The 23,153-nt window shown below is 35.2% G+C and overlaps 1 protein-coding gene across 1 annotated transcript in view; it reads left to right on the top strand.

The window, feature by feature from the left end:
- LOC133329274 (uncharacterized) overlaps positions 1–21,669 on the top strand; it is a gene marked incomplete at its 3' end in the record, with an annotated part of 42,671 nt that extends 21,002 nt beyond the window's left edge. Inside the window, exon 3 of the mRNA XM_061537764.1 lies at positions 21,529–21,669. Coding sequence (XP_061393748.1) covers positions 21,529–21,669 — 141 coding nt within the window. The remainder of the gene's footprint in view (positions 1–21,528) is intronic.
- Between the last annotated feature and the right edge of the window lie 1,484 nt (positions 21,670–23,153).

Raw genomic sequence — 23,153 nt, 5'->3', positions numbered from 1 at the left:
GATGAAATCTGAAGATTCTCACGTTTTACATGTCATGCTGACATCATTTATTTATTTACCATTGATAACATTTAACATGGAAATGACATTTGGAGAAAATTACCCGGGAATACATCATCGGGAGTGGTGTTGTGACATGTTCTCATTTGTTATTGATGGGCAGAGGCATGCTCAAACATTTAACGGTTTTATTGGATGCGTGATATAATGTGTTTTAATTGTATATATATTAAAAGGTAACAATGTCTTTAGAAGATCTTCCGACGAATACCTACAGAATTTAGTAGTACAACCTTTCACATACTCATATTTACCCATAAACTGCGGGTACAACACCGATTTACACTTTTTTACTAGGTTGGAGGGAGATTTTCTAAACAATAAGAGTCTAAAAACTATATTGTATCCAATGCAGTTGAAAAACGTGCCCAACATCCCCAAAATATGGAATAGCCCCATGTTATATGGGGCTACAGCAAAATCCCTTATTATTATATCCCTTTAACAATACCTACCAACTACTAACAATTGTGGCAGGTTGAAAAAAATGCAAAAATCGATCGGTTACCTTTTTTTGACTAATATATTCAAATACGACACTTGTTTGTTAAGGTTGTTCTACTATCTCATTTAGCCTATTATCTGCACTCTCAAACACACACACACATATACACATTTACCATATAATGTAACATTATTGACCAATATGTCAAACTAAGCAAACCACACCAACAGACTAACTGACTGACTAACTCACTGGTTAACGGACTAACTGGATAGACGAGCGACGAGCATATTTGACCAAAGCTAACCGCTTCACAACCGCGCGTCATGTAACCAATTTGTCTGACATTAATTTGCTGTTGTCAATTCTCAAACAAACAACAACAGCTATAACGGCAGACCGAATGACCGACCGAAGCTATGGCAGAAATATCAGAATATTGGCAGGGTAACAATGTCAACATTAACGACGACGACAACAACAACAACAACTTCTGGTAATAGTTGTAAATAAGCGATTGCGATTAATACCAAAGACAGATAAAATTGTGTATGCATATCTTGTTATTGTTGTTGTTGTTACTAACTTTGTTACCTATTTACTGTCAATTATATTGCCACCATAGTTGTTGCTGCTGTTGATAATAATTTGTAATTTTTAGCTACTACTACACATTTGATAATTGTCATAAGTTTTTTTTCTTTCTGTTCGTTTTTTAATTTGTACCTGGATTATTTGCGATTGACAGGCTGCTGTACAACATGGCATACACGCTGCTAACACAGTTATTAACAATTCTGACAAACATTTTGATATGAAAATCAAATCAGTGATATGAAATAATTCGATGCGACAGCTTATTTAAATATTCAAGTTGAGGTCATTACAAAATCTACATTTTTAGATTACCGATAAAGAGGTTTTCGGTACCTGTAGCAGCTATATAAATGAATAAGGGTTTTGAATATTTAAAGCTCGCAATTTTCGGGCGATAATATTTCAGAATATTCAATGTGTAGGGGAGACTGGGGCACCTTCGGCAATCGCGTTTTCGATATGAAGCTCTCGCCGTACATCACTAGTTTCGATACATAGGTATCGCAATAAATACGTGACACAAAGTTTGAAATGTCTAGCAAATAAGCATATTTAGATACATAGGTTTTTGTATTTTTGTAGATGTTTCTGTAATATTTCAATTCCATTTCGTAAGTATTTCGTGTATAAAACTTTTAAAATTTTTAAGACAATATTATTAAAGAGTGGTTAACAACGATGTGTATTATTATAAAAATATTTAAAAATATAATGTTTTTACAAATCTGATCGAAAAAATGAAAAAAACTATAAAAAGTACATTCGGGGTACATTCGGCATTTTAAAGTGGGGCACATTCGGCCATATACAGATTGTGCAATATTATTTCCTTAAAATGTTTTTGAGTTTGTCTTTAAAACTAATCCTTTAATATGGCTCGAAATTGCACATATAAGATCAAACGTGCTTGTATTGACGAAAATGCGATAGAAAACCCCTATGTCTGATAGTGTGTGCGACCTTGAGATGTAAACGTCCGCCGCTAGAAAATAAAGACCTATAATTCAAACATTATGTGGCGTATTAAAACCAAATAGAGCCTTTAGAGGATCAGAACTTCAACCAGACTGATAGCGATGACAATTACCCGGCTATGACTATGGTGCCGAATGTGCCCCATCAAATGCCGAAGCTATGGGGGGCACATTCGACGAATTTGACTTTTTTTACAAAACTGTAAAATTTTTTAACTAATACTATTTTTTATATCTTTTTGGTACTATTTTTTATAATTAAGAGTCAGATGACAATAATCAGCCATAAAGTTGTTATATATGTTGAATAAGTACTGAGATATAGAGCTCTAAAAAAAGTGCCGAAGGTGCCCCAGTCTCCCCTATTACCACGGTCGGCAAAACCGGCCGTTGTGCCACAGAGCATTCAACCATGTGGGATAGAAACATAATTAAGCCTTTTATTCAACAGCATACATTCAATATTGAATAAACATCTGGCCCGACAAAAGGGGTTGCTATCATTCGACCGCATATTTCGAAAATCGCTTAAGCAGGACCGTGACCCAAGGAGTAGACCGTTATTCCCCATCTTTAACCTAAAAAAGTTTGGAAGAAATATTACGATGTGCAAATTTGGGATAAAATCGGTTACTCCCATCGAGAGCAATCGTGCGCACCAGCCAGGCAGTCAAACGGACATTTGTAAATTGTCTGAAAAGGATATGGCTCAAAGAAACATGGGGTCTAAAAGCAATATTCCGATGAGGCACATTGTATATTCCTGTGTATATATGTGTATATTCCCTAATAAGCCATAAGGATGGCGGTATAAAAATTCCATCAAAATGAATTTATATGTTTGAAATCGTCTCATATAAAGATGTGGATTTCATATTTAATTTCATCTGAGTTCATATCAATCCACCAAAGATGCTGTAGCTGACAATCGGCAGAATATAGTGGTGTAGAGTACAACTTCTAAGATGTGCACGTCGATATTCCTATATTTACAATCTATTTGTAATATTAAAATTAATTCCTTGAAAAGGTTATTCTTCAACTTTTTGTTGTCAAAAAACGCGTTTTCCATAAAACAACAAAAAACTCCGTCTTCGATTTGATCGGATTTTGTTAACTCCTCCCCCGCCGCCAGCTGAACTCGCTAACAAATTTCTCTAATTTCATAAATCCCACTCTATTTTGTTTTTTAAACTATTTTTTATTTTTTTAATTTTTAGTTAACGGAAAACTGCAAAATCATTCCGCCGTGGTCATAACAATAATAAAATGGATAACTGCTTGACTGACCGACTTCATTTGCTACTTTTTGTTTTAGTCGGGAGGGAAAACAAACATTCCTGCCAACAAGCAAGGTAAAATTGTTCAATGCTTCTGTCTGTTAGTTACAGACACACCAACTCCATTCATTCTGTCTATCCGACGATCAATTCATGCAGCTAGCAGACATATCCCTGTATTGCTGCTGGCGCCAATACCCCTCGAAAACGGTATTCGATCAATTAAATTCGTTACGATCGTTTGTAATTAATCCGATGATTTGCGATTTTGATTTTGTTTTTTCATTTCTTATTTTTGTTGTTGTTGTTTTGTTTGTTTCCCATCATGTGGAACCCCCCCTTACGTTTTGACCACTACTGTTATTGTTGTTTTGTTTTTTCTTTTTTTTTGTTCATCCTCATTTCGTTTTTAAAATCATTGTTTTCTAATTTACAATTTGACAATGAGAAATAATGAAATATGTAGTGAGTGAGGGAGGGAGAGAACAATGATTGATTGATGAACTGAAATAAAAAATATGTAGGTTATAAATGATTAAAAAAAAATAGAAAGCAAAATATTAACTTTATGAAAAACCTTGATAACTTATGGGAAGGTGAATATAACAAATTTGTTATGATAACTTGTCAAAATTCTTCTATATTTTTTGTTTTCATATTTCATCAACAACATCTACATTGAAGGATGCATAACCTTCCGAATACTAACTATCCCAAAATTCTCGGGGTCACATACGACATCATGTTGAAATCATTCACATTAACCACAGATATTTCCTTGGGTCGCAAATGAGGAAATATTGTGGACCTCTCAAAAAACGATAGACCTGACTGTTCCCAGGTATACGGGTCAGTTTTAGACCTTCTAGATTCCCGTACTGACAACTTTAACATCCTCATGACACCGGTGGACTACGAAAAGCCTTCTTTTACGGCAGCTTAGTAATAAACTTTGGTTGCGGTACTTGCTTGGGAGCTAAGAGGGAATACTCCAAAACTTATCATGGTATATAGAACTAACTTAAAAGGTGCGACATAAACAGGAGTCCCCACTTTTGTCGATGAATCATTCGATCGAAGTGCTTCTTCCACTAATAACTTTCGTTGGATTTGGCTCGTCTTCGAGGACGTCGCTTATTTATTTCGGGCTCATACGCGATTTATATACTCATAGCCTTATGGCAACTTTGATACGGCAAAAATATGCCTCATAAAAATATTGATTTTAGAAACCATGTTTCTTTGGACCAAATCCGTTTTAGACAATTTGGAATATATTTCAGTATTTCAAATATCCGTCTGTCTGGCCGGCTGGTGCAGACGATAACTCTCAAAGAGAGTAACCGATTTCATCCAAACTTAGTTCAAGTTTGAAAATGGGGTATATTGGTCCACTCATTCAGGTTCCTCCCCCACAAAATGATAAAAATTGCATTAAAAATTTATTTTATATTATTATGCAAACGGACTATCCGATTAGATCCAAACTTTGCACAACCTATTGTCTTTACCAAGCCTAGAACAAGTTCGAAGATAGGACCCATTGGTCCACTCCTTCTGGTGCCTCCCCTACAAATGGTCAACATTTTCCATATCCAATATCAGGCGAATGGAATACCAATTTGAACCAAACTTTGCTCAACCTATTATCTTTACCATGCCTATATCAAGTCCGAAGATGAGTCCGATTGGAGGAGTGGACCTCCTTCTGGTACCTCCCCCACAGATTGTCCAAATTTTCAATATTTATAAATCTAATATCTGGTGAATAGAATGTCCGATTTGAACCAAACTTTGCACCACCTATTACCTTTACAAAGCCTAGATTAAGTCCAAAGGTGGGACCGGTCGGACAACACCTTGTACTCCAGAAAGGGTCATTATTTTATAAACTTGTAAATTTAATTTTTAAATCTGAAAACCCTTTGTTAAAATCATATACCTTATAAAATGTAATAAAATGTATGTAATTTCGAAAACCTCCGAAGACTACAAACTACAGCCAATAGGGGGTATTTATCTGTCGGCAACAGACTTTTTACCTGTTCAAAAAAAAAAAAAAAACTTTGTCCCAAAACTCATTGACTTTCCTATTTCACATCACGATCTTGCTTTATCACTTTAAAGACGTCATTAAAGTTCTGTGGCACAGGTACTGTATTGGACCCACTCGGCTATAAAAAATAATAAAGCTCAACGATGCAATTTTTGGTAATTCGCATCGAAATTTCTGAAAATTAGTCGCACAATAATGCTCACGAATTATTTCGAATTTTTGTCAAATTATTTATTAAGCCACTGTAAACAACACAACACATTGTGGTACGTTAAATCGTACTGAGCACGTTTATTATAAAAATGTCTAACCTAATGGAAATTACGTAGGCTTTTGATATACCCTTTGTTGCCCTCGTATGTTGACCAAAAAAGAATTCCGCACAAAATGTCAATATATCTGCACCTTGTTTTTAAATAATTTCAAATCATCCGCTACAGACTTTTCTACATTAATACAACAAGTAATCAATATTTCATCAAACCTACATACACGTTGTATACATCTTCAATTTTCGTTTCAATTTTCAATGTCTCCCACGCCCACACTACCAACACCGCCACCAATCACAAGCTTCAATGTTCGACTTTCCGCTTTCTATTGAACGACGACAACAATGTTTTATCAGTCAGTATTTTTTGGTGTTTTGCTTGTGTAGCTGATTGAAGTTTTAGCCTTTCGGCCATTACCACCGCGTATGAGATACCTTATTTGCTTGCTAATGGTGTACAGTAGTAACAACCACCTCGCTGACTGGCTTAATGAATGAATAAATGTTGTAACAACACAGCAAACAAAGGAGCGAATGAATGAAACAACCAGCGAACCAACCAACCCTTTTGGCAAAATGGCCATGTTAATGGCAAACAAAAGCTATGCTTTTGTTGTAAAAATGACGAACCGAACCGACTGACAAATAACAAATTTTCCACAACGGCAAACATGGCCGATTGGTGGTCGGTGGCGAGGTTTGTTTGGATTTTGTTTTGGCCACGTTTTTAGCTAAACCAAGTAATTTCATTTCATTATTTGTAACCAAATTGTTGGGGGTTGAGAATGACAAACCAAAAACAAAAGCCAACCTTGTTTACTATGACATTATAGGGTCCACCATTGCTGAAAGTAACAGAATGAGAGGAAAATGGAAATTAAATGAAGCCATATAGACGATTTTTCGAAATGGCATTCGTGTATATTATTTTCTGTTTTGTAAAAAAAACCTTTTTTAATCCCTACCATGTTGAGGGAGTTTTTATACCCTCCTCCATAATATAGGAGGGTATATTAATTTTGTCATTCCGTTTGTAACACATCGGAATAATAACTTGCGACCCTATATATATTCTGTATGTCAGTCTGTTGCAATCACACATTTTTTCAAAAGAATTCGGATAGGGTTCTGAAATAAGTTCACAGTTTTGGGATAGCCCCCTTAAGACGTTGCCCCACAAATTTGCGGTATTTTGCGGATTTTCAACAGAATAATTTGTTATTTTCAAATCTTTCTACCAAAAATTATCAATATCGGTTCATATTTAGGTATAGCCCCCCTAATACCGGTATGATTTTCAGTGTGTTAAGGATTTTGACACGTTTTTCAAGCGAATTGGCTGATAATTCTTCCTAAGAAAAATGATAAATATTAAAAACCAGTGAGCGGAGCAGTATAGTCGGACGGGGCCGACCATACGATACCCTACATAACTACCACGGAACTGTAACTTTCTGTGGATGATTATTCCAAGCCTTGACAATATTTCGTGATATCTACACCCTGTTGCCGATTAGAGGTCAACAGCACCTCTTCCTTACACTGACATATTTTTCCAGTATTACTAATATTCTGTACAGTCCTTCTAATCACTTGTCCAGTTCCCTTCACAGTGGGTGGTGTTGTGATGTTTGACTTTCAATTGGCCTATACATCGAATCGAAAAAACACAACAAATTAAGTTTTCGGTCCACTTCATCTAATCATGGCCGAAAATTATAGGCGCTGTCATTGACCATAACTGAAATCTCATGGAAAATTTCAAAGCGATCAGAGCTATATTTCCGCCCTCTAGTGTGGTAATGGTTTACTAAATAATATATATATATATATATATATATGCACCTGTAAATCTATACTAATAAAAGAATAAAGTGATTGACTGACTGACTGATTTAACGATTCATCAACGCCCGGACGAAACGGCTGAAGCTAGAATCTTGAAATTTTGGGTGAGGGTCACTCTTGGTCCAAATGTGACAGATAAGGCTGGGTTTTTGGAAATTCGTACTAGAACCGTACCAAAAGTACTATATATGATATCATTTGTATTTGGCGAACCAGTAGAGCTAGAACTCTGAATTGATTGAGGATTGAGGGTCACTGATGGAGTGTAGGATAGATGTACCAAAGGGTTTTTGGAAATTCGAACTACAACTATCCGAAAGGTACGAAAATGTACTAAATTTGGTACAATTCTGTAGCATGAGAACGGATAGAGCTAAAAACTTGAAATTTGGAATGCGAATTAGGGTTGGGAAGTAGGGTCGATATATGGAGATGGTTTTGAAACCGTGTACTCATGTGTACGAAAAGTACTATATGGTACTATATTTGGTACAAATTTGATTTGGAGGTACAAATGGAGGTAGAATCCTTAAAATTGAAAGTAACATTACCGTCGGAGTATAGGATTGTGATATTTACGTAGTTTTGGAAATTTGTTACTTATGTGTACGAAAAGTACTAAATCGTACTATAATTGGTACAATTTGGATTTGTGTGAACCGATAGAGCGGGAACAATAAAATTTGGAGTCAGGATCAGGGTGTTGTGGGTGAAGTTTTGGAAATTCGTACCACTGTGTACTAAATTTGGTACAATTTAAATTCTGGGTGAACCGATAGAGTTGGAATCCTGAAATTTAGATTTTGGAGCACTGTGGGGGTGTTGGTTTTTAAGTTGGAAGTTTTTGAAATTCGTACTAAATGGTATTAATTTAATACAATTTGAATTTTAGGTGAACCAATTGAGCTAGAATCATGAAATTTGGAGTCAGGATCATTGTTGAGGTTTAAGATTGAGATATGTAGGGAACTTTAAAAATTTGTACTAATGTGTACTAAATTGGTACAATTTAAATAGTGGGTGAACCGATAGAGTTGGAATCCTGAAATTTGTTTTTGGATCAGTGTGGGGGGTAGGATTGGGGTTTGCAAGAAGTTTGGGAATTAGTACTACTGTGTACTAAATTTGGTACAATTTGAATTGTGAGTGAACAGATAGAGTTTGAATCCTAAAACATGGATTTAGCATCACTGTGGGGGTGTAGGACCGGTGTATGTAGGAAGTGTTGAAATTTTGTATTACTTTGTATTAATTTTGTACAGTTTGAATAGTGGGCGAACCGATAGAATTGGTATCTTGAAACTTGGATTTAGGATCATTGTGGGGGTTTAGGATTGGAAGTTAGGATCACTGTCGGGGTGTAGTATTGGGCTATGTAGAAAGTTTTGGACATTCGTAATAATGTTTACTAAATGGTACCAAATGGTGTTAGGATCACTGTTGGGGGGTTCGAATGGGGTATGTAGGAAGTTTTGGAAATGTCTACTAATGTGTACTAAATGGCACTAGATTTGGCACAGTTTGGATTAAAAGTTAACCGATAGAGCTGAAATCTTGAAATTGAATAATAAGATTTTCATTGGATTGCATGATGTAGGTAGTAATGCAAATTTGTACCTATGTGTATTAAATGACACTAAATTTGAAACAAATTGGATTTAGGTGAACCGATAGAATCCTGAAATTTGAAATTAATATTTGGGGTATGTGGGAAGTGTTGGAAATTCGTATGTTAATGTAGGAAGTTATGACAATTTATATATTTATGTTTACTAACTGGTACTTAATTTGGATTTGGGTGAAGCTATATTTGAAATTTGGAAATTTAACTAAATGACACCAAATTATGTATAGTGCTTGATTTATTTTGTGGTCAGAATTTGTGTTCCCACATTCGCTGACGAAGTAGCGGGTATATGCTAGTATATATATAATTGGTATTAATTTAAAGGTCAACCACTCCTCTTGTATATGCTATCAACTTCTCGGGCCTTTTTTCTTCAGGGGTAAATATATACGCTATAGAATACAAATTTTGTAATTTTTCACACAAAAGTCAGGGTCCATTTGACCCGCTAAATATTGACCGATCTTTATCAAAACTGGCATTATTATTCTTTGGCCCAACTTCCTTTTCCAAAAATTCGCGGTGTTTGGGCCATAATTGCTGCCTCTGGAGCGACCAGAAAAACCGACAAAAATAAAGTTTTTGGTCCATTTCAACCCCGTAAATATTAATCGATCTTTTCCAAAAACAATAGGGGTGTTCATTGGCCAGAACCCATCCTACATGCAAAATTTCGTGAAGATTTGTCCATAACTGTGGCCTGTATCGTGTTTACAAATTATAATGGACGGACACACATGTCTAGATCAACTCAGCTAGTCGAGATATGACGATCGGTATACTTAAAGGTGGATCTAGGACCAATATTTCGCGGCGTTACAAACTTTTGGGGCTGCACAAAGCTATAATACCCTGACAACATAGTTGTGTAGGGTATAATTAATAATATCGGTCCATGTTTCGGCGTAGCCCCATATAATGGTACCTCGCAAAAGTTTCGGTATTTTGGAGCTTTTTGGCACATTCTTCAACCTAATTAGCTGTAATTTGATATTTTGTGTTCTCACAAAACATGGGTAGAAAATCGGTCTGATAAAAATAATCAATATTGGTACACTTTTTTACGAAGAGCCCCCATATAACCCTACATCACAAATTTCGACATTTTGTGGAGTTTGGACACGTGTTTCAACCGAAAGGCTATATTTTTTTATGAGAAGACCTCAAGCTCTTCTATGAGAAAACTTCAAGTCGTTTCATTTCATTCTCTAACTTTTAAATTATCATTACCAAAAACTATAGAAGTATTCTTATTTCAGAACCTAACCTATATGCAAACTTCGTAACGATTGGTCCATAACATAACAACATACTTGTGTAGGGTAAAATTATATTTCAGCAATTTTTTGACTATTTTATCGAGGAGGTGCCAGAAGAAGACCGATTCCCAACCTCATTTATTTATCTTCTAACTTTATTTATGTTTGAATCGGACAGAGGGACATTTGTAAATCGACTTGGGATCTAAAACCAATATTTCAATGCCCTACATTTTTGATGTAGCCATAAGGATGAGTTTTTTATAAACTTTTTTCTTATGGAAAAAATTATTTTGGATTGAGGATATTTATTTTCTATATAGATTCATTGTATGATGACTTTTTTGTGGCGATTTTTCGTGGATAAGAACATTTTCCTAAACAGAAAACCACGCTCTTAACGAGGATTTTTCGATAGAAAAAATTCTCTCTCAGTGATGTGCGGTCCTTTGAATAACCTTTTTGCATAGAAATAACTAGTTACAATAGTCATAATTCATATTAACCAAAAGTCCCCTCCCAAAAAAAAAACCTTGTTTCACAACATTCAAACAAAAACAAACTATTCCCCAAACACTTGTAATGGCAACCATCATTTTTTTCGGAAAGGGGGGCACAATTGTGTCACAATTCTATGTAACAGTTGTAGTGGTAACAAAAGGTCCTTTTTATGTTGTTTTTCGTTCTTTTTTACTATTCTATGTTTAACAACCACAAAGGACCCAATTAGATATGTCCAAGGGAAAAAACATACCAAACAACCAACCAAACGTTCGACCGACCCACACCAACCTCTATCCTACCCACACTCCGGATATGAAAATCCAACAAAATGGCACACCAAGTTGTCACAAACCTTTTGCATGAAGTCTGTTAGTTTGTGTTGTTGCTATTATGGTCGAAACATATTTCAAGTTTGTCCCGAAGCGATTAAAGGGAGTCGGTACAACAACAATAACAACATGGTTCACCACAAAAAGGCTAATAATAGTCATAATGAAAATAACAATAATAATGAAAACCAAAGTTATAACCATAACTTTTTGTTGAAATGTGTATTTGTGTGTGTATGCTGGGGGGATTTATGTTGTGTATATAAATACAAGGGTCAAGGTTGGCCCCTGGAATTTTTTTTGTTGTTGCAAAAATAATCTTACTGTAAATATTTATTTTGAGTGGCCTAAAAATCAGTGACTTGAATTCGAATTGGTTACTCATACCTCTCATACTCTCTAAATCTGGCCATTGGCAGCACTAGTTTGAAGGCAGTTTATGGCCCTTTTATCCTGTCATTAAATCTCCAAAACAAAAGGCTCTATGTAAAGATCTGATCTCCAAAAGCTAGGCCTAACTATTCAAGAAGTATTAGATATTCTCGCTTATCCTGTGATCGGAAATTCGTAGTGGCACGAATATTGCTAAAAAGTACTAAATATGGTACCAATTGTATTGGCGAATCGGTGGAGCTCTAGAACTCTTAAATTTGTATTGAGGGTCACTGATCGAGTGAAAAATTGATGTACCGGGGTTTTTTATGGAAATTCAATTTATTAGTATCCGAAAAATACTAAAATATGGTACAATTTCGCAGCATGTGAACGTATACAGCTAAAAACTTGAAATTTGGAAAGCGAATTGAGGTTGAGAAGTAGGATTGATACAAAGAGGTGGTTTTGGAAGTATGTACTCATTGATACGGAAAGTACTAAACAGTACAATTTGCATTTTGAATTCTGGAAACCTGAAATTAACATTACTGCCTGAGTGTAGGATTCGAATATGCAGTTACTTTTGGAAATTTGTACTTACTGCACGAAAAGTACTAAATGGTACTAAATTTGGTACAATTTGAGTTTTGAATAAACCTATAGAGCTGCAACACTGAAATTTGGAATAGGTAGTTTTTGGGAATCCGTACTTATATGTAGTAAATGGTGCAAAATTTGATGTGTTGGAAGTTTTGGAAATTTCTCTCAATGTGTACTAAATGACACTAAATTTGGTACAATTTGGAGATTTGATTACTGATGGATTGTAGGATTGGGGCATAGATAAAGTTTTTGAAAATTGTACTTATGAGTACTAAATGGTACTAAATTTGTTACAATTTGGATTTAGGTTAATTGATAGAGGTGGAATATTGAAATTGTGTTGGAATTAAGATTATTGTTGCTGGAAATTTTTACTAATGGTTATATTGAATGGTACTAAATTTGGTACAATTTGGCTTTAGGTGATCCGATATGGCCAGATAGTAATTAGATTAATTTATATTAATTTGTTCTAAATGGTAATAAATTTTATAACATTTGGGTTTAAATAAACCGATGGGGTTGGAATCCGGAAATTTGGAATTAAGATTACTGTTGGAGTGCATGATGCTGGGTAGGCTGGAAGTTTTGGAAATTCGAACTTATGTGTTCGAATTTAGCACAATTTGCATTTGGGGTACCGATTGGGCTGGAATTCTGAAATTGGAATTTCTATTGGATTGTTGAGGTTGGTGCTAATGGAAATTTATATTAATTTGAACCGAATTATGAAACTTGGAATTAGTTTTGAAAATAAGTACAACAATAGTTCAAAACAACAATAGTCTACCAAACTTAAATAAAGTTCGAAGATAGGGATTATCGTTTAACTCCTTCTGGAACCTCCTACACAAAATGGTCAAGATTTTACTGATTTTTTTTTTAATATCGTGCACATGAAATATCAGACTTGACCAACCTAATATGTTTACCAAGCTTATATCTTGCCTAAAGAATTGTATCGCCTGGTAATGCCTCCCGGTAAACGCCATCTGGCGCTTTTCCCACAATCAGTCAAAATTTTGAAAATATTTAAATTCAATGTCAAAGGAATGGAGTGGTCGATTTAACCCTAACTTTTCATTTTAGTCCTAAGATAGGCTCCATCGCTCAATGACTTCAGGTACATCCCTTTCAATGTGCCAATATTTGCGATGTGGTCTAAACAATCCACAAGGCACTATTTTTACCAAACCCCCGATTAAGTCCGAAAATAAGGACCATCGTCCATTCTCAAAATGTTAAAATCTTTTAAATTTCATATGAAGTGAATGGAGTATCCGATTTGATCCATGGATTGATAATATTACCAAACCTACATTACAACCGAAAATTAGGTTTTCTTGTGCCTCTCCAAAAAACTCACACACAAACTCTCACAAGTGTAATGAAAAAATTTTGTCGAGCCTGGGCAATATTTCACGATATTTGCACTTTCTTGACCGATTACAGATTAACAACTCCTCTCCGGCATATTTTCCTTATGTTTTCCAGGAGTAAAAATAGTATCCGTTCATTACCATTACAGCCATTCAAAATAGTTAGTCAGAACACCTTCCGCATTAACGCCTTCCCCATTTAACTTACAAAGCGACTAGATAACCAGACAAAAAAATATTATCTTACCATAATCGATAATTAGGGGCTTGGTACTTGACCATAACCGGAACTTCATGCAAAATTGCCTAGCCTTCGAGCTGATGGCTTTATGCCCTCCAATGTGCTAATATTAATACTAAACAACGTCAGAATATGTAGACAACATACGAATATGTAGATAAGTACCACTAGATAGAGCCATAAAATTGGAATAAATTTAAAGTTCAACCACTCCTCTTCGATATACTATCAACTTCGCGGGGTTATGCCAGTTTTTGTTATTTTTCACACAAAAGTCGGGGGCATTTGACACGCTAAATATTGACCGATCTTCATAAAAACAATCATGCTTATTCCATGGTCAGGCACCATTCTCTGAGTAAAAATTCGCGATGTTCGGGTGGTAATTATGGCCTCTAGAGCTACCAGAAAAACAGACAAAAATAAATATGACCGGTATAATAGGACCAATATTTTGCGGCGTTGCAAACTTGTGGGCCACACAAAATTATAATACCCTTACAACATACAATCGACTCCGATTTTCTGTATGTCGCTAAAAAATTTCGGATAAATGAAATTGTCCTGCACCAATACATTTTAGCTGAATCTCCCACAATATACTCCGCATAAGTGAAACTTCGCATAACAGAAAATATTGGATAACTGAAAGAGATTTTGGAGTCCAATATTGCAATTTCCTTTCAAATCAATCCGTATTACTGAAAATCGTGAGGAGGAAGGATGACAGAATATATTGGATTGAGGAATACACATCTTCAAAGCCCACCATATATATATATATATATACATATTATATATATACATATTACAGGCAAAACCAAACCAAACCCCGCTTAAGGGGACCCCCCCATTCTCGGGGTGAAATTTTTTTGATTTAATTCGAATCCACACTAATTCAAGAATGTCCCTAAAAAATTTAAAGTGAAAATCTCAAGAACTCTTGAAGATATAGCCGATTTATTGTGTCAGCATCAAGAGACGGCTAAAGGGCTTTCCAAACTTTAAACGCGTTTTTCTCGTTTGTGAATGGCGGGCACGATAACTCAAAAACTAATAACCCAATCGATTTCAAATTTTTACACGTTTTTCTGTGAGTGTATAGCTATCGTATGAACTAGAATAAAGTCAATCGATGAAAATCTTCGTTATATTTTAACTTGGTTTTGGTCAAAAATCTGCGATTTTCCAAAAATATTTTTGCAAAGGTCCGCCATTTTGTTAATTTTAGAGCGAAGTCAATAATCCTAGTTCATACGAGAGCCAGGCATGTACTCTTTCTGACACCGTTGGAATTTTCGGATTCCGATGTTCCAGTGAGGAATTATCATGCCCGCCATCAAAACTAAGGACTTTTCTTTAATCACAAAAAACAACAACAAAACAACAACACAAATTTTTTGTAAATACATTTTTCTCTCTTTTAAATCTTCAAATATATATGTGCGAAGTTACAAACCTTAACAAGCATTGGTATTGTTTTACCAGCCCATTGAAAATCTTGAAAAATTCAAATCGAGAATGGGAGGGTTACCTTAAGTGAAAACATCGGATAACTGAAACAAACATCCGTCTTTTTTCCGTTTCTGTAAAGCGGAGTCGACTGCAGTTGTGTAGGGTATAAAAATTCCCACAGTCCAAAAAAAAAAAAACTTTCGTTATGTTTAATATTACAACCCTGGACAAACTTTTAAGGTTATAATCTTCCCATAAATGTTAACCCAAAAGTCAAGTGGCTAAAAGTGGAAAGCACGTGCTCTATACACAGCTCCATAAAAAGTAATGATATACTGTTAATTTACAACTTTGAGTGTTATAATCTAACATTTAACAATTACCAAAAGTTTATGGGCTAATTACTGAGATTCCGGTTGAACACAGTATCCAACAACGTTGAGTACTTCAAAACTACTTGCAAGAAACCCAAAATAATAGTAAAACAACAAACAATAGCACGTGTGCCATCTTAACTATTGTTTCTGATTTTTTTTTTTTCTTTTTTGAGAGTGAACATATTTCCGTCCATACATACATTCAAACATTCGTATCACATGTATATACGCTTATTAATATTATTTATTAGCCAACTAATTGTTCATAAAAAACAAGCGCTCCACACCAACAACAGTGGAAGGAAGACACAATCGCGAAAAGGTGTTGTTCAAGCAGCCGTAAACTACTGGCGGCGGTATACCTTCTGCTATTGCTTCTCATAAAGTCATAATGAGCACGTGTATCTAACAACCCAAATACGCACTGATACACCAACAAACACGTGGCCGGCTATTAAGAGAGGGGAGTGGAGGCTATTCCCGGTTTTTTTTCTACCACTTTCCTGAGAATCCATAAAAAGGGCTTTCCGTGTACTTGTGTTGTATCTTTTATTTCATGAGTTCGCCAACAACAATCACAACAACCCGGATTCACAACTCCATAAAGAGCAGATAATTAGTTGCCAAAAATACCAACGAAAAAAAACGCTAATAAGAAGAATGTTATCTTCATAATAAATAACAGCACACTCGACACACATGTTTTGTCTTGGGGAGGCATAAAAAACAGCAAACAACAAAATAAGCTTACAACAACATGAAATTATAAAAAATACAAAAAAACTCGAACACAAAATTCACGGAAAAGCGGAAGATTCTACGGATATACACACGTTTGAGAGATGCTGCCATTACCACCTATTTTTTTTTCGGGGGAAATACATTTTCATTAGAAGGTAGAAAGGAAGGAAGTGGTTTGTTTTTTTTTAACACAGTGGTTGACAATATGTGAACAAATGTACATAATTAATAATTTGAAATTGTAACGACAAAAATTCAAAACCTGAGACCACATCCATAAGGCTAACCAGTGAGTAATCAGTATAGTCGGACGGGCCGACCATATGATACCCTACACAACTACCACGAAAAGCAAACTTTCTGTCGTTTTACTTTATCTTGGTTGCCGTTTTATTTTATTTTGGTTGATTTGACCCTTGGAATATTGACCGATCACCATCTAAAAAGCCCCTCTAAGTATTTGGTCAGATCCCCTTCACCTTGTAAAATATGTGATGTTCTGCATATAATAATTGCCTCTAGAGCGTCTAGAAAATCTGACAATATTAAAGTTTTCGGTTCATTGAATGAAATCTCAACTTCACCAAAAACTATAGGCGCCGTCCTTGACCATGATCGGAACTTCATGTACAATTTCAGAGCGATCAGCGCAACATTTCCGTCCTCTAATGGAGTAATAGCACATAGTCACATTTACCTAATTACGTATAACTCCCACATCAGAGTACATACAGCCACATAATTGGTATCAATTTGAAGGTCAACAACTCATCTTGGATATACTATCAACTTCTCAGGTATATGTCCTTCAGGAGCAAGTATATACGCCCCAGAATAAAAATTTTGCAATTTTTCACAAACAAGGTCTATTTGAACCGCTAAATATTGACCGATCCTTATCAAAACAGGCATGCTTATTCTTTGGCCCAATCCCCTTTGGGTCATAATTGCGGCCACTAGAGCGACCAGAAAAAACGATAAAAAATAAGTATTTGGTCCATTTCATCCCCAAGATATTAAAGGATTTTTACCAAAAACAATTGGGGTCTTCATTTTGCAGAGCACATCCTACATGCAAAATTTTGTGAAGATTGGTCCATAACTGTGGCCTGTATCGTGTTTACAAATTATAATGGACAGACGGACGGACGGACACACATGTCTAGATCGACTCAGCTAGTCGAGATATGACGATCGGTATACTTAAAGGTGGGTCTAGGACCAATATTTCGCGGCGTTACAAACTCTTGGGGCTGCACAAAGCTATAATACCCTGACAACATAGTTGTGTAGGGTATAATGAGGGTATATACTTTTTGAAATGATAATAGTGCCTCGTGCGTCCAGAAAAAACAAAACCCAGTGAGTGGAGCAGAATAGTCTGACGGGGCCGACCCTATGATACCCAATTTTCTGAGCCTGTCAATATTTCGCGGTATTTACACCCTTTGTAGGTCAGCAGCTCCACTTTCTAAGCCTGGCATATTTTCCAAATCTTTTTTCCGGAGTAAACATTTACGCCATTATTTTTTTTCACAAACAAATATTGGCCGATTCTGATGAAAAAACAATGATTGCTAATTGGTCAAATACCATTTCTCTTGTAAAATTTCGTAATGTCCAGACTATAATTGTGGCATCTTAAAGCGACCAGAAAAACAAGAAAAAATAGAGTTTTTGGTCAATTTCATCCCCCAAAGACATTAGGGTTCTTCTTTGGCCAGAACCCGTCCAAAATGCAAAATTTCTTGGAGATTGGCCCATAAATGTGGCCTGTATCGTGTTTACAAATTATAATGTTCTCAGCACTGCAAGCAAAAATATATATTACAGGGTTATCCAATTGTATTTTAATGTAGATCAAATCAGTTATTCAATTTGCTTGAAATTAAATTTACACATTTATAGAAATTCGTTAGTGAATGTGGCGTAACTAATCAATTTACATCGACCATTTAGTACCTTTGTTTTCCTATTGTACGTATTTCAAAAAATACCTTCATATCTCACATCAATTTTAGACGAAACAGAGATCTAGCTCTATACTACTTACTTTGTAGTACTTATTTCCAAACTCAATTTCACATTTTATGATTCGAGCTCGGTAGGTTTACTCAAATCCAAATTATACCAAATTTAGTATACATTAATATAAATTTCCATATACACCTACCTACCTATCTCAACAATCCAATAAAAAACATAGTTCCAAATTACCACTTCACTTGATTTCAAATTTTGTACCATTTAGTACACATAAGTACGAGTTTCCAAAACTTCCTTCACATCCTATGCATCAACAGTAATCTTAATTCCAATTTTCAGAATTCCACTTCAAGATAATTTTACTTCGGTCATTAGAAGCCATTAATAATCTCTCGATAGGGCAATCATTTCAATGCTATTTGTTTTTCAAACTAGTTTTCGGTAAGAATTGAGAAGGTTCTAAAAACAACTACTAAATTTCCTAAGCCCCAGATGCCACAATTTAGATGAAAATCAGCGTGAGATTATCGATCAGCATTAGTTATTGTTGTACCGAACCATACACTGTGTAACAATATTTTGGGGGTTGGAAAATTCCCTTGGATCGCCATAGGTCAAGTTTTTGAATTATGGTTCACGAAGTAAACGTTTTTCATATTTATTTTCATCGCAACCAAACGAATTCGATATCCAAATATTCTACAAATAAGTCGCTCGTAAGATTTTAGTTTTCTACTTTTAAGCGACCCTTGCTCAGAAAACGTATATCTACGTACACTAATAAAAACATAGACTGGAAAATAAATATAATTTTGAACCGAATTTTCAAAAAATAAAACCGATTTTGTACCATTTATGCATATCATTTCAATGCAAGAAAACCTTCTATCTGAGAACGGGTCCAATTGGTGCACTGTTTTTGGCATATTTCCCACCAACATTTTGAAAAGAAACAAGTGAAAAAGCGTTAAGTTCGGCCGGGCCGAACTTTGGATACCCTCCACCATAGATATACTGACAGGTACTAGAAATGAAAATATTGGGAACATACCAAAAAGTGGACCTATAATACAAATACATAATACAAATTTCAGAAATTTTTAATTGACAATTCAAATTCGAAGATAGGGATTATCGGTCCACACTTTCTGAAACCTCCACACAGGGGCTAGGTCTAAATGCGGCTATAGTTCATTATCGAACCTTACGTTCTAATTTTTTATCTCGCTATCCTCCGTAGGTGAAATGATTACAAAAGAGTCTTAGAACCAAACTCAAAACGCGGAACAAATCAGATTACTATTTTAATATAAAAAAATAATATACCCTCCATACTATGGTGGAGGGTATAAAAAGGGGGTTATTATTAATAATTTTTGGTAGAGAGATTTGTTAACATATACGACTACAAAATACCAAATTGCAGCAAATTCGGTTGAAAAACGCGCTCAAGAACCCCAAAATACCGAAAAGTGGGGGTACCCTTATATGGGGGCTATCCGAAAAAATGGACCTATATTCATAATTTTTTGTGGAGAGATTTGGTACTCAAAATACTAAATTACAGCTAATTCGGCGGAAAAATACGATCAAAACCCCCAAAATACTGAAAATTGGGAGGTACCGTTATATGGGGCTACCAGAAAAAGTGGACCTATATTTATAATTTTTTGTGGAGACATTTAGGACCAAATAAGAACCGAATGTAGCAAATTTCAGCGAATTCGGCTGAAAAACGCGCTCAAGAACCCCAAAATACCGAAAATTGGGGGGTACCCTTATATGGGGGCTACCCGAAAAATGGGCCTATTTACATAATTTTTTGTAAAGAGATTTGGTACCTATTAAGAAATCAAAAAAATAAATTACAGCCAATTCGGTGGAAAAATACGACCAAAACCCCCAAAATACAGATAATTAGGAGGTACCGTTATATGGGGGCTATCAGAAAATATGGACCTATACTTATAATTTTTTGTGGAGACATATAGTATCCAATAAGAACCCAATGTACCAAATTTCAGCGATTTCGGCTGAAAAACGCGCTCAAGAACGCCAAAATACCGAAATTTGGCGGGTACCTTTATATGGAAGCTATGCCTAAACGTGGACCGATATATCCCATCTTCGAACTTGACCTGCCTGCAGACAAAAGACAACCCTATGCAAAATTTCAGCACCCTATCTCAATTCCTTCAGAAGAGCGTGATTACAACAGACGGACGGACGGACATGGCTAGATCGTCTTAGAATTTTACCCCGATCAAGAATATATATACTTTATAGGGTCGGAAATGAATATTTCGATGAGTTACAAACGGAATGACAAAATTAATATACCCTCCATATTATGGTGGAGGGTATAAAAATTAACATATGATGGGAAGCGAGTAGTGTTCGTTTTGGTTCAAAATGTGAACATTTTTATTTGTTACCTAACCTGGAGCTATTAATAATCAAAACTTGGGCACGAATAATACACATTCCACCTATATACCCTATATAAAGACATTTTCGTGGTTCCTGGCATATTTCATTTAACCAATGTACACAATATTACTGTAAGATGTAAATATTCATACTTGTTCACAATTTTCGTGTTTCGCCGACAAAGATGTTTCGGCAAAGACTTCTTTCAAATTTCCATGTAAGCTTAGAGGGTAAAACACGGAAAATCTTTTTATTTCGTTTTTAATTTCGTTGCAAGGGTTGAAACTTCTTCCTATCTCATTAGCGAGTTTGAGATTTTCCAAATATTTCATATACACATATGCACTTAATTATACGGTAATGTGTGTGTTTGTATGTTAATGTGCTCAGTATGAATATGTCTGGCTGTGTGTGTTATTTATGATAGAAATAAATGTTTTATTCTATGTTCTTACCTTTGGTGGCCTAATAAATTAAAATTATTAAAATAAAAAACCATTAAAAAGATGTGTGTGAACTGTAACTAAGTACAGGGAAATGCTTTGGGGAAAATTCTTATGTTCCAAAGTAATGATTTGTGTAGACATAAAAATGTATTCGGGATTTTTCTTTTACTTTAATGATTTATTTAAATTATATTCTTTTCAAATTTTGATTTTATTTTTTTCATTTCTCTTTTATTTGATTTCAGCAACTCATCGAAGAAAAGGAACTGCCAGAAGTCACTTTGGCACATCCCAAGGCCAAAGAGTGGATTGTTGCCATGGCTAAGGCCAACTATCAGGAATTGGCTAAGCTAGCCAATGATAATCCGGAATTGGTTAAATTACAGGTAGGAAAACAAACATAATATTTATTTAAACAATTAAGAAAAAAAAAATAAATAAATTGGTTTTGGAACGATTCTGAAATATAGGATCCCGAATATACTGCAATCCACAAAATACCAAAAAATGTTGGGTAACATTATTTTGGGGCTATACCAAAACGAGGAAAGATATTAATATTTTTGGTAGGGAGATTTGATATTAAGTTCGGTTAAAAATGCTAAAAATATTATTATAGATATTAGGGATATATTTGTTTATAAGTTTTGGTAATTCTACCCAATGAGATTCCCAATTTTTGTGTCCAACCCCCCGAAAATATCAAGGTTTTCGAGGTAATGTTATATACCCTTACATCCAATTCAACCAAAATACCGAACATCTGTCATGATTTTAGCTCTAATCGACTTGGACAAGAATATAAGTACTGTATTGGGTCTACGGTGAGTATTTCGAGTTGATGACAACATGGATGGCATAAAAATTATGAGAATCGTGCAGCCATAGTTCGCTATTTTAAAGCATTTCACGTCGCTTAAGTGGAACCCACACCCATTCTCGGTTTAAAAACAAATATATATCATCATTAAATTTTATATAGTCAATTTATTATGTCAGCTTCAAGCGACGGCAAGAGAGCTTCTCAAACTTTAAACCCATTTTTCCGAAGCAGTTCTTTTAAAATTGGCGGTCACATTAATTCAAATACTATTAATCTAATCAATTCCAAATTTTAACACGTTATTTCGGGCCTAAACTGTGATATATCGAATCGATAAGGATCATCCCCATTTTCCCGCTTGGTCTTTGCTCGAAAATGAAGATTAAAAAAAAATCTAGGTCCGCCATTTATATAATCCTAGTTCATACCAGAACCAGAAATACAGTCTTTCTAATTGTATTGGCGTTTTCAGATTGGATGTTCCAGTGATCGGCAATCATGCCCGCCATCTTAAGGATTATAACGTTAAGTTAAACCAGAACATCAACAGTTTTAGCTAGGGATAGAGTAATCCATCGAAAAATAATCTTCACTGATTAGGTCCATTTCCTCCAAGGTGGGCTCGTCAAGAAGCAATATTTTACCACCTGGGCTCAGAAACCCATATAAACATTTTCGTTGCGTAAGAAATTTTCCCAACCATTTTGGCTGAAACTGAAATTTTGTTGGTGTTCCGAGGATAAAAGGTCTCTCGATTGATTTTGTGTGAGTGTGTGGTTTTTTTTCATTGTCCCCATATAAATCTTCTGCATTCATTTTTTGGTATTTCGGATTCTCACTTGATTTTTATTTCTTTGGTCCCCATATAAAGTTTAAAGGCCCTGTCCGCACTTTGCACTTTCCCACCAGTATTGCTGTATATCGGGTTCTCTAAAAATACAAACCTCCTGACAGGAAAATTTACATGTTTTTACAGGTTTTGTCTATTTTCATTGTGCAACAAAATAAAGTTTGTAGAACATTTTGTCCTCCTAGTTCGACTCCTTG

Source organism: Musca vetustissima, unplaced genomic scaffold, assembly GCF_032173495.1.
Source record: "Musca vetustissima isolate MV318-11 ecotype Yass unplaced genomic scaffold, APGP_CSIRO_Mvet_v1 utg11182, whole genome shotgun sequence".
Lineage (NCBI taxonomy): Eukaryota > Metazoa > Arthropoda > Insecta > Diptera > Muscidae > Musca > Musca vetustissima.
This window is presented reverse-complemented; position numbering and strand designations above follow the sequence as displayed.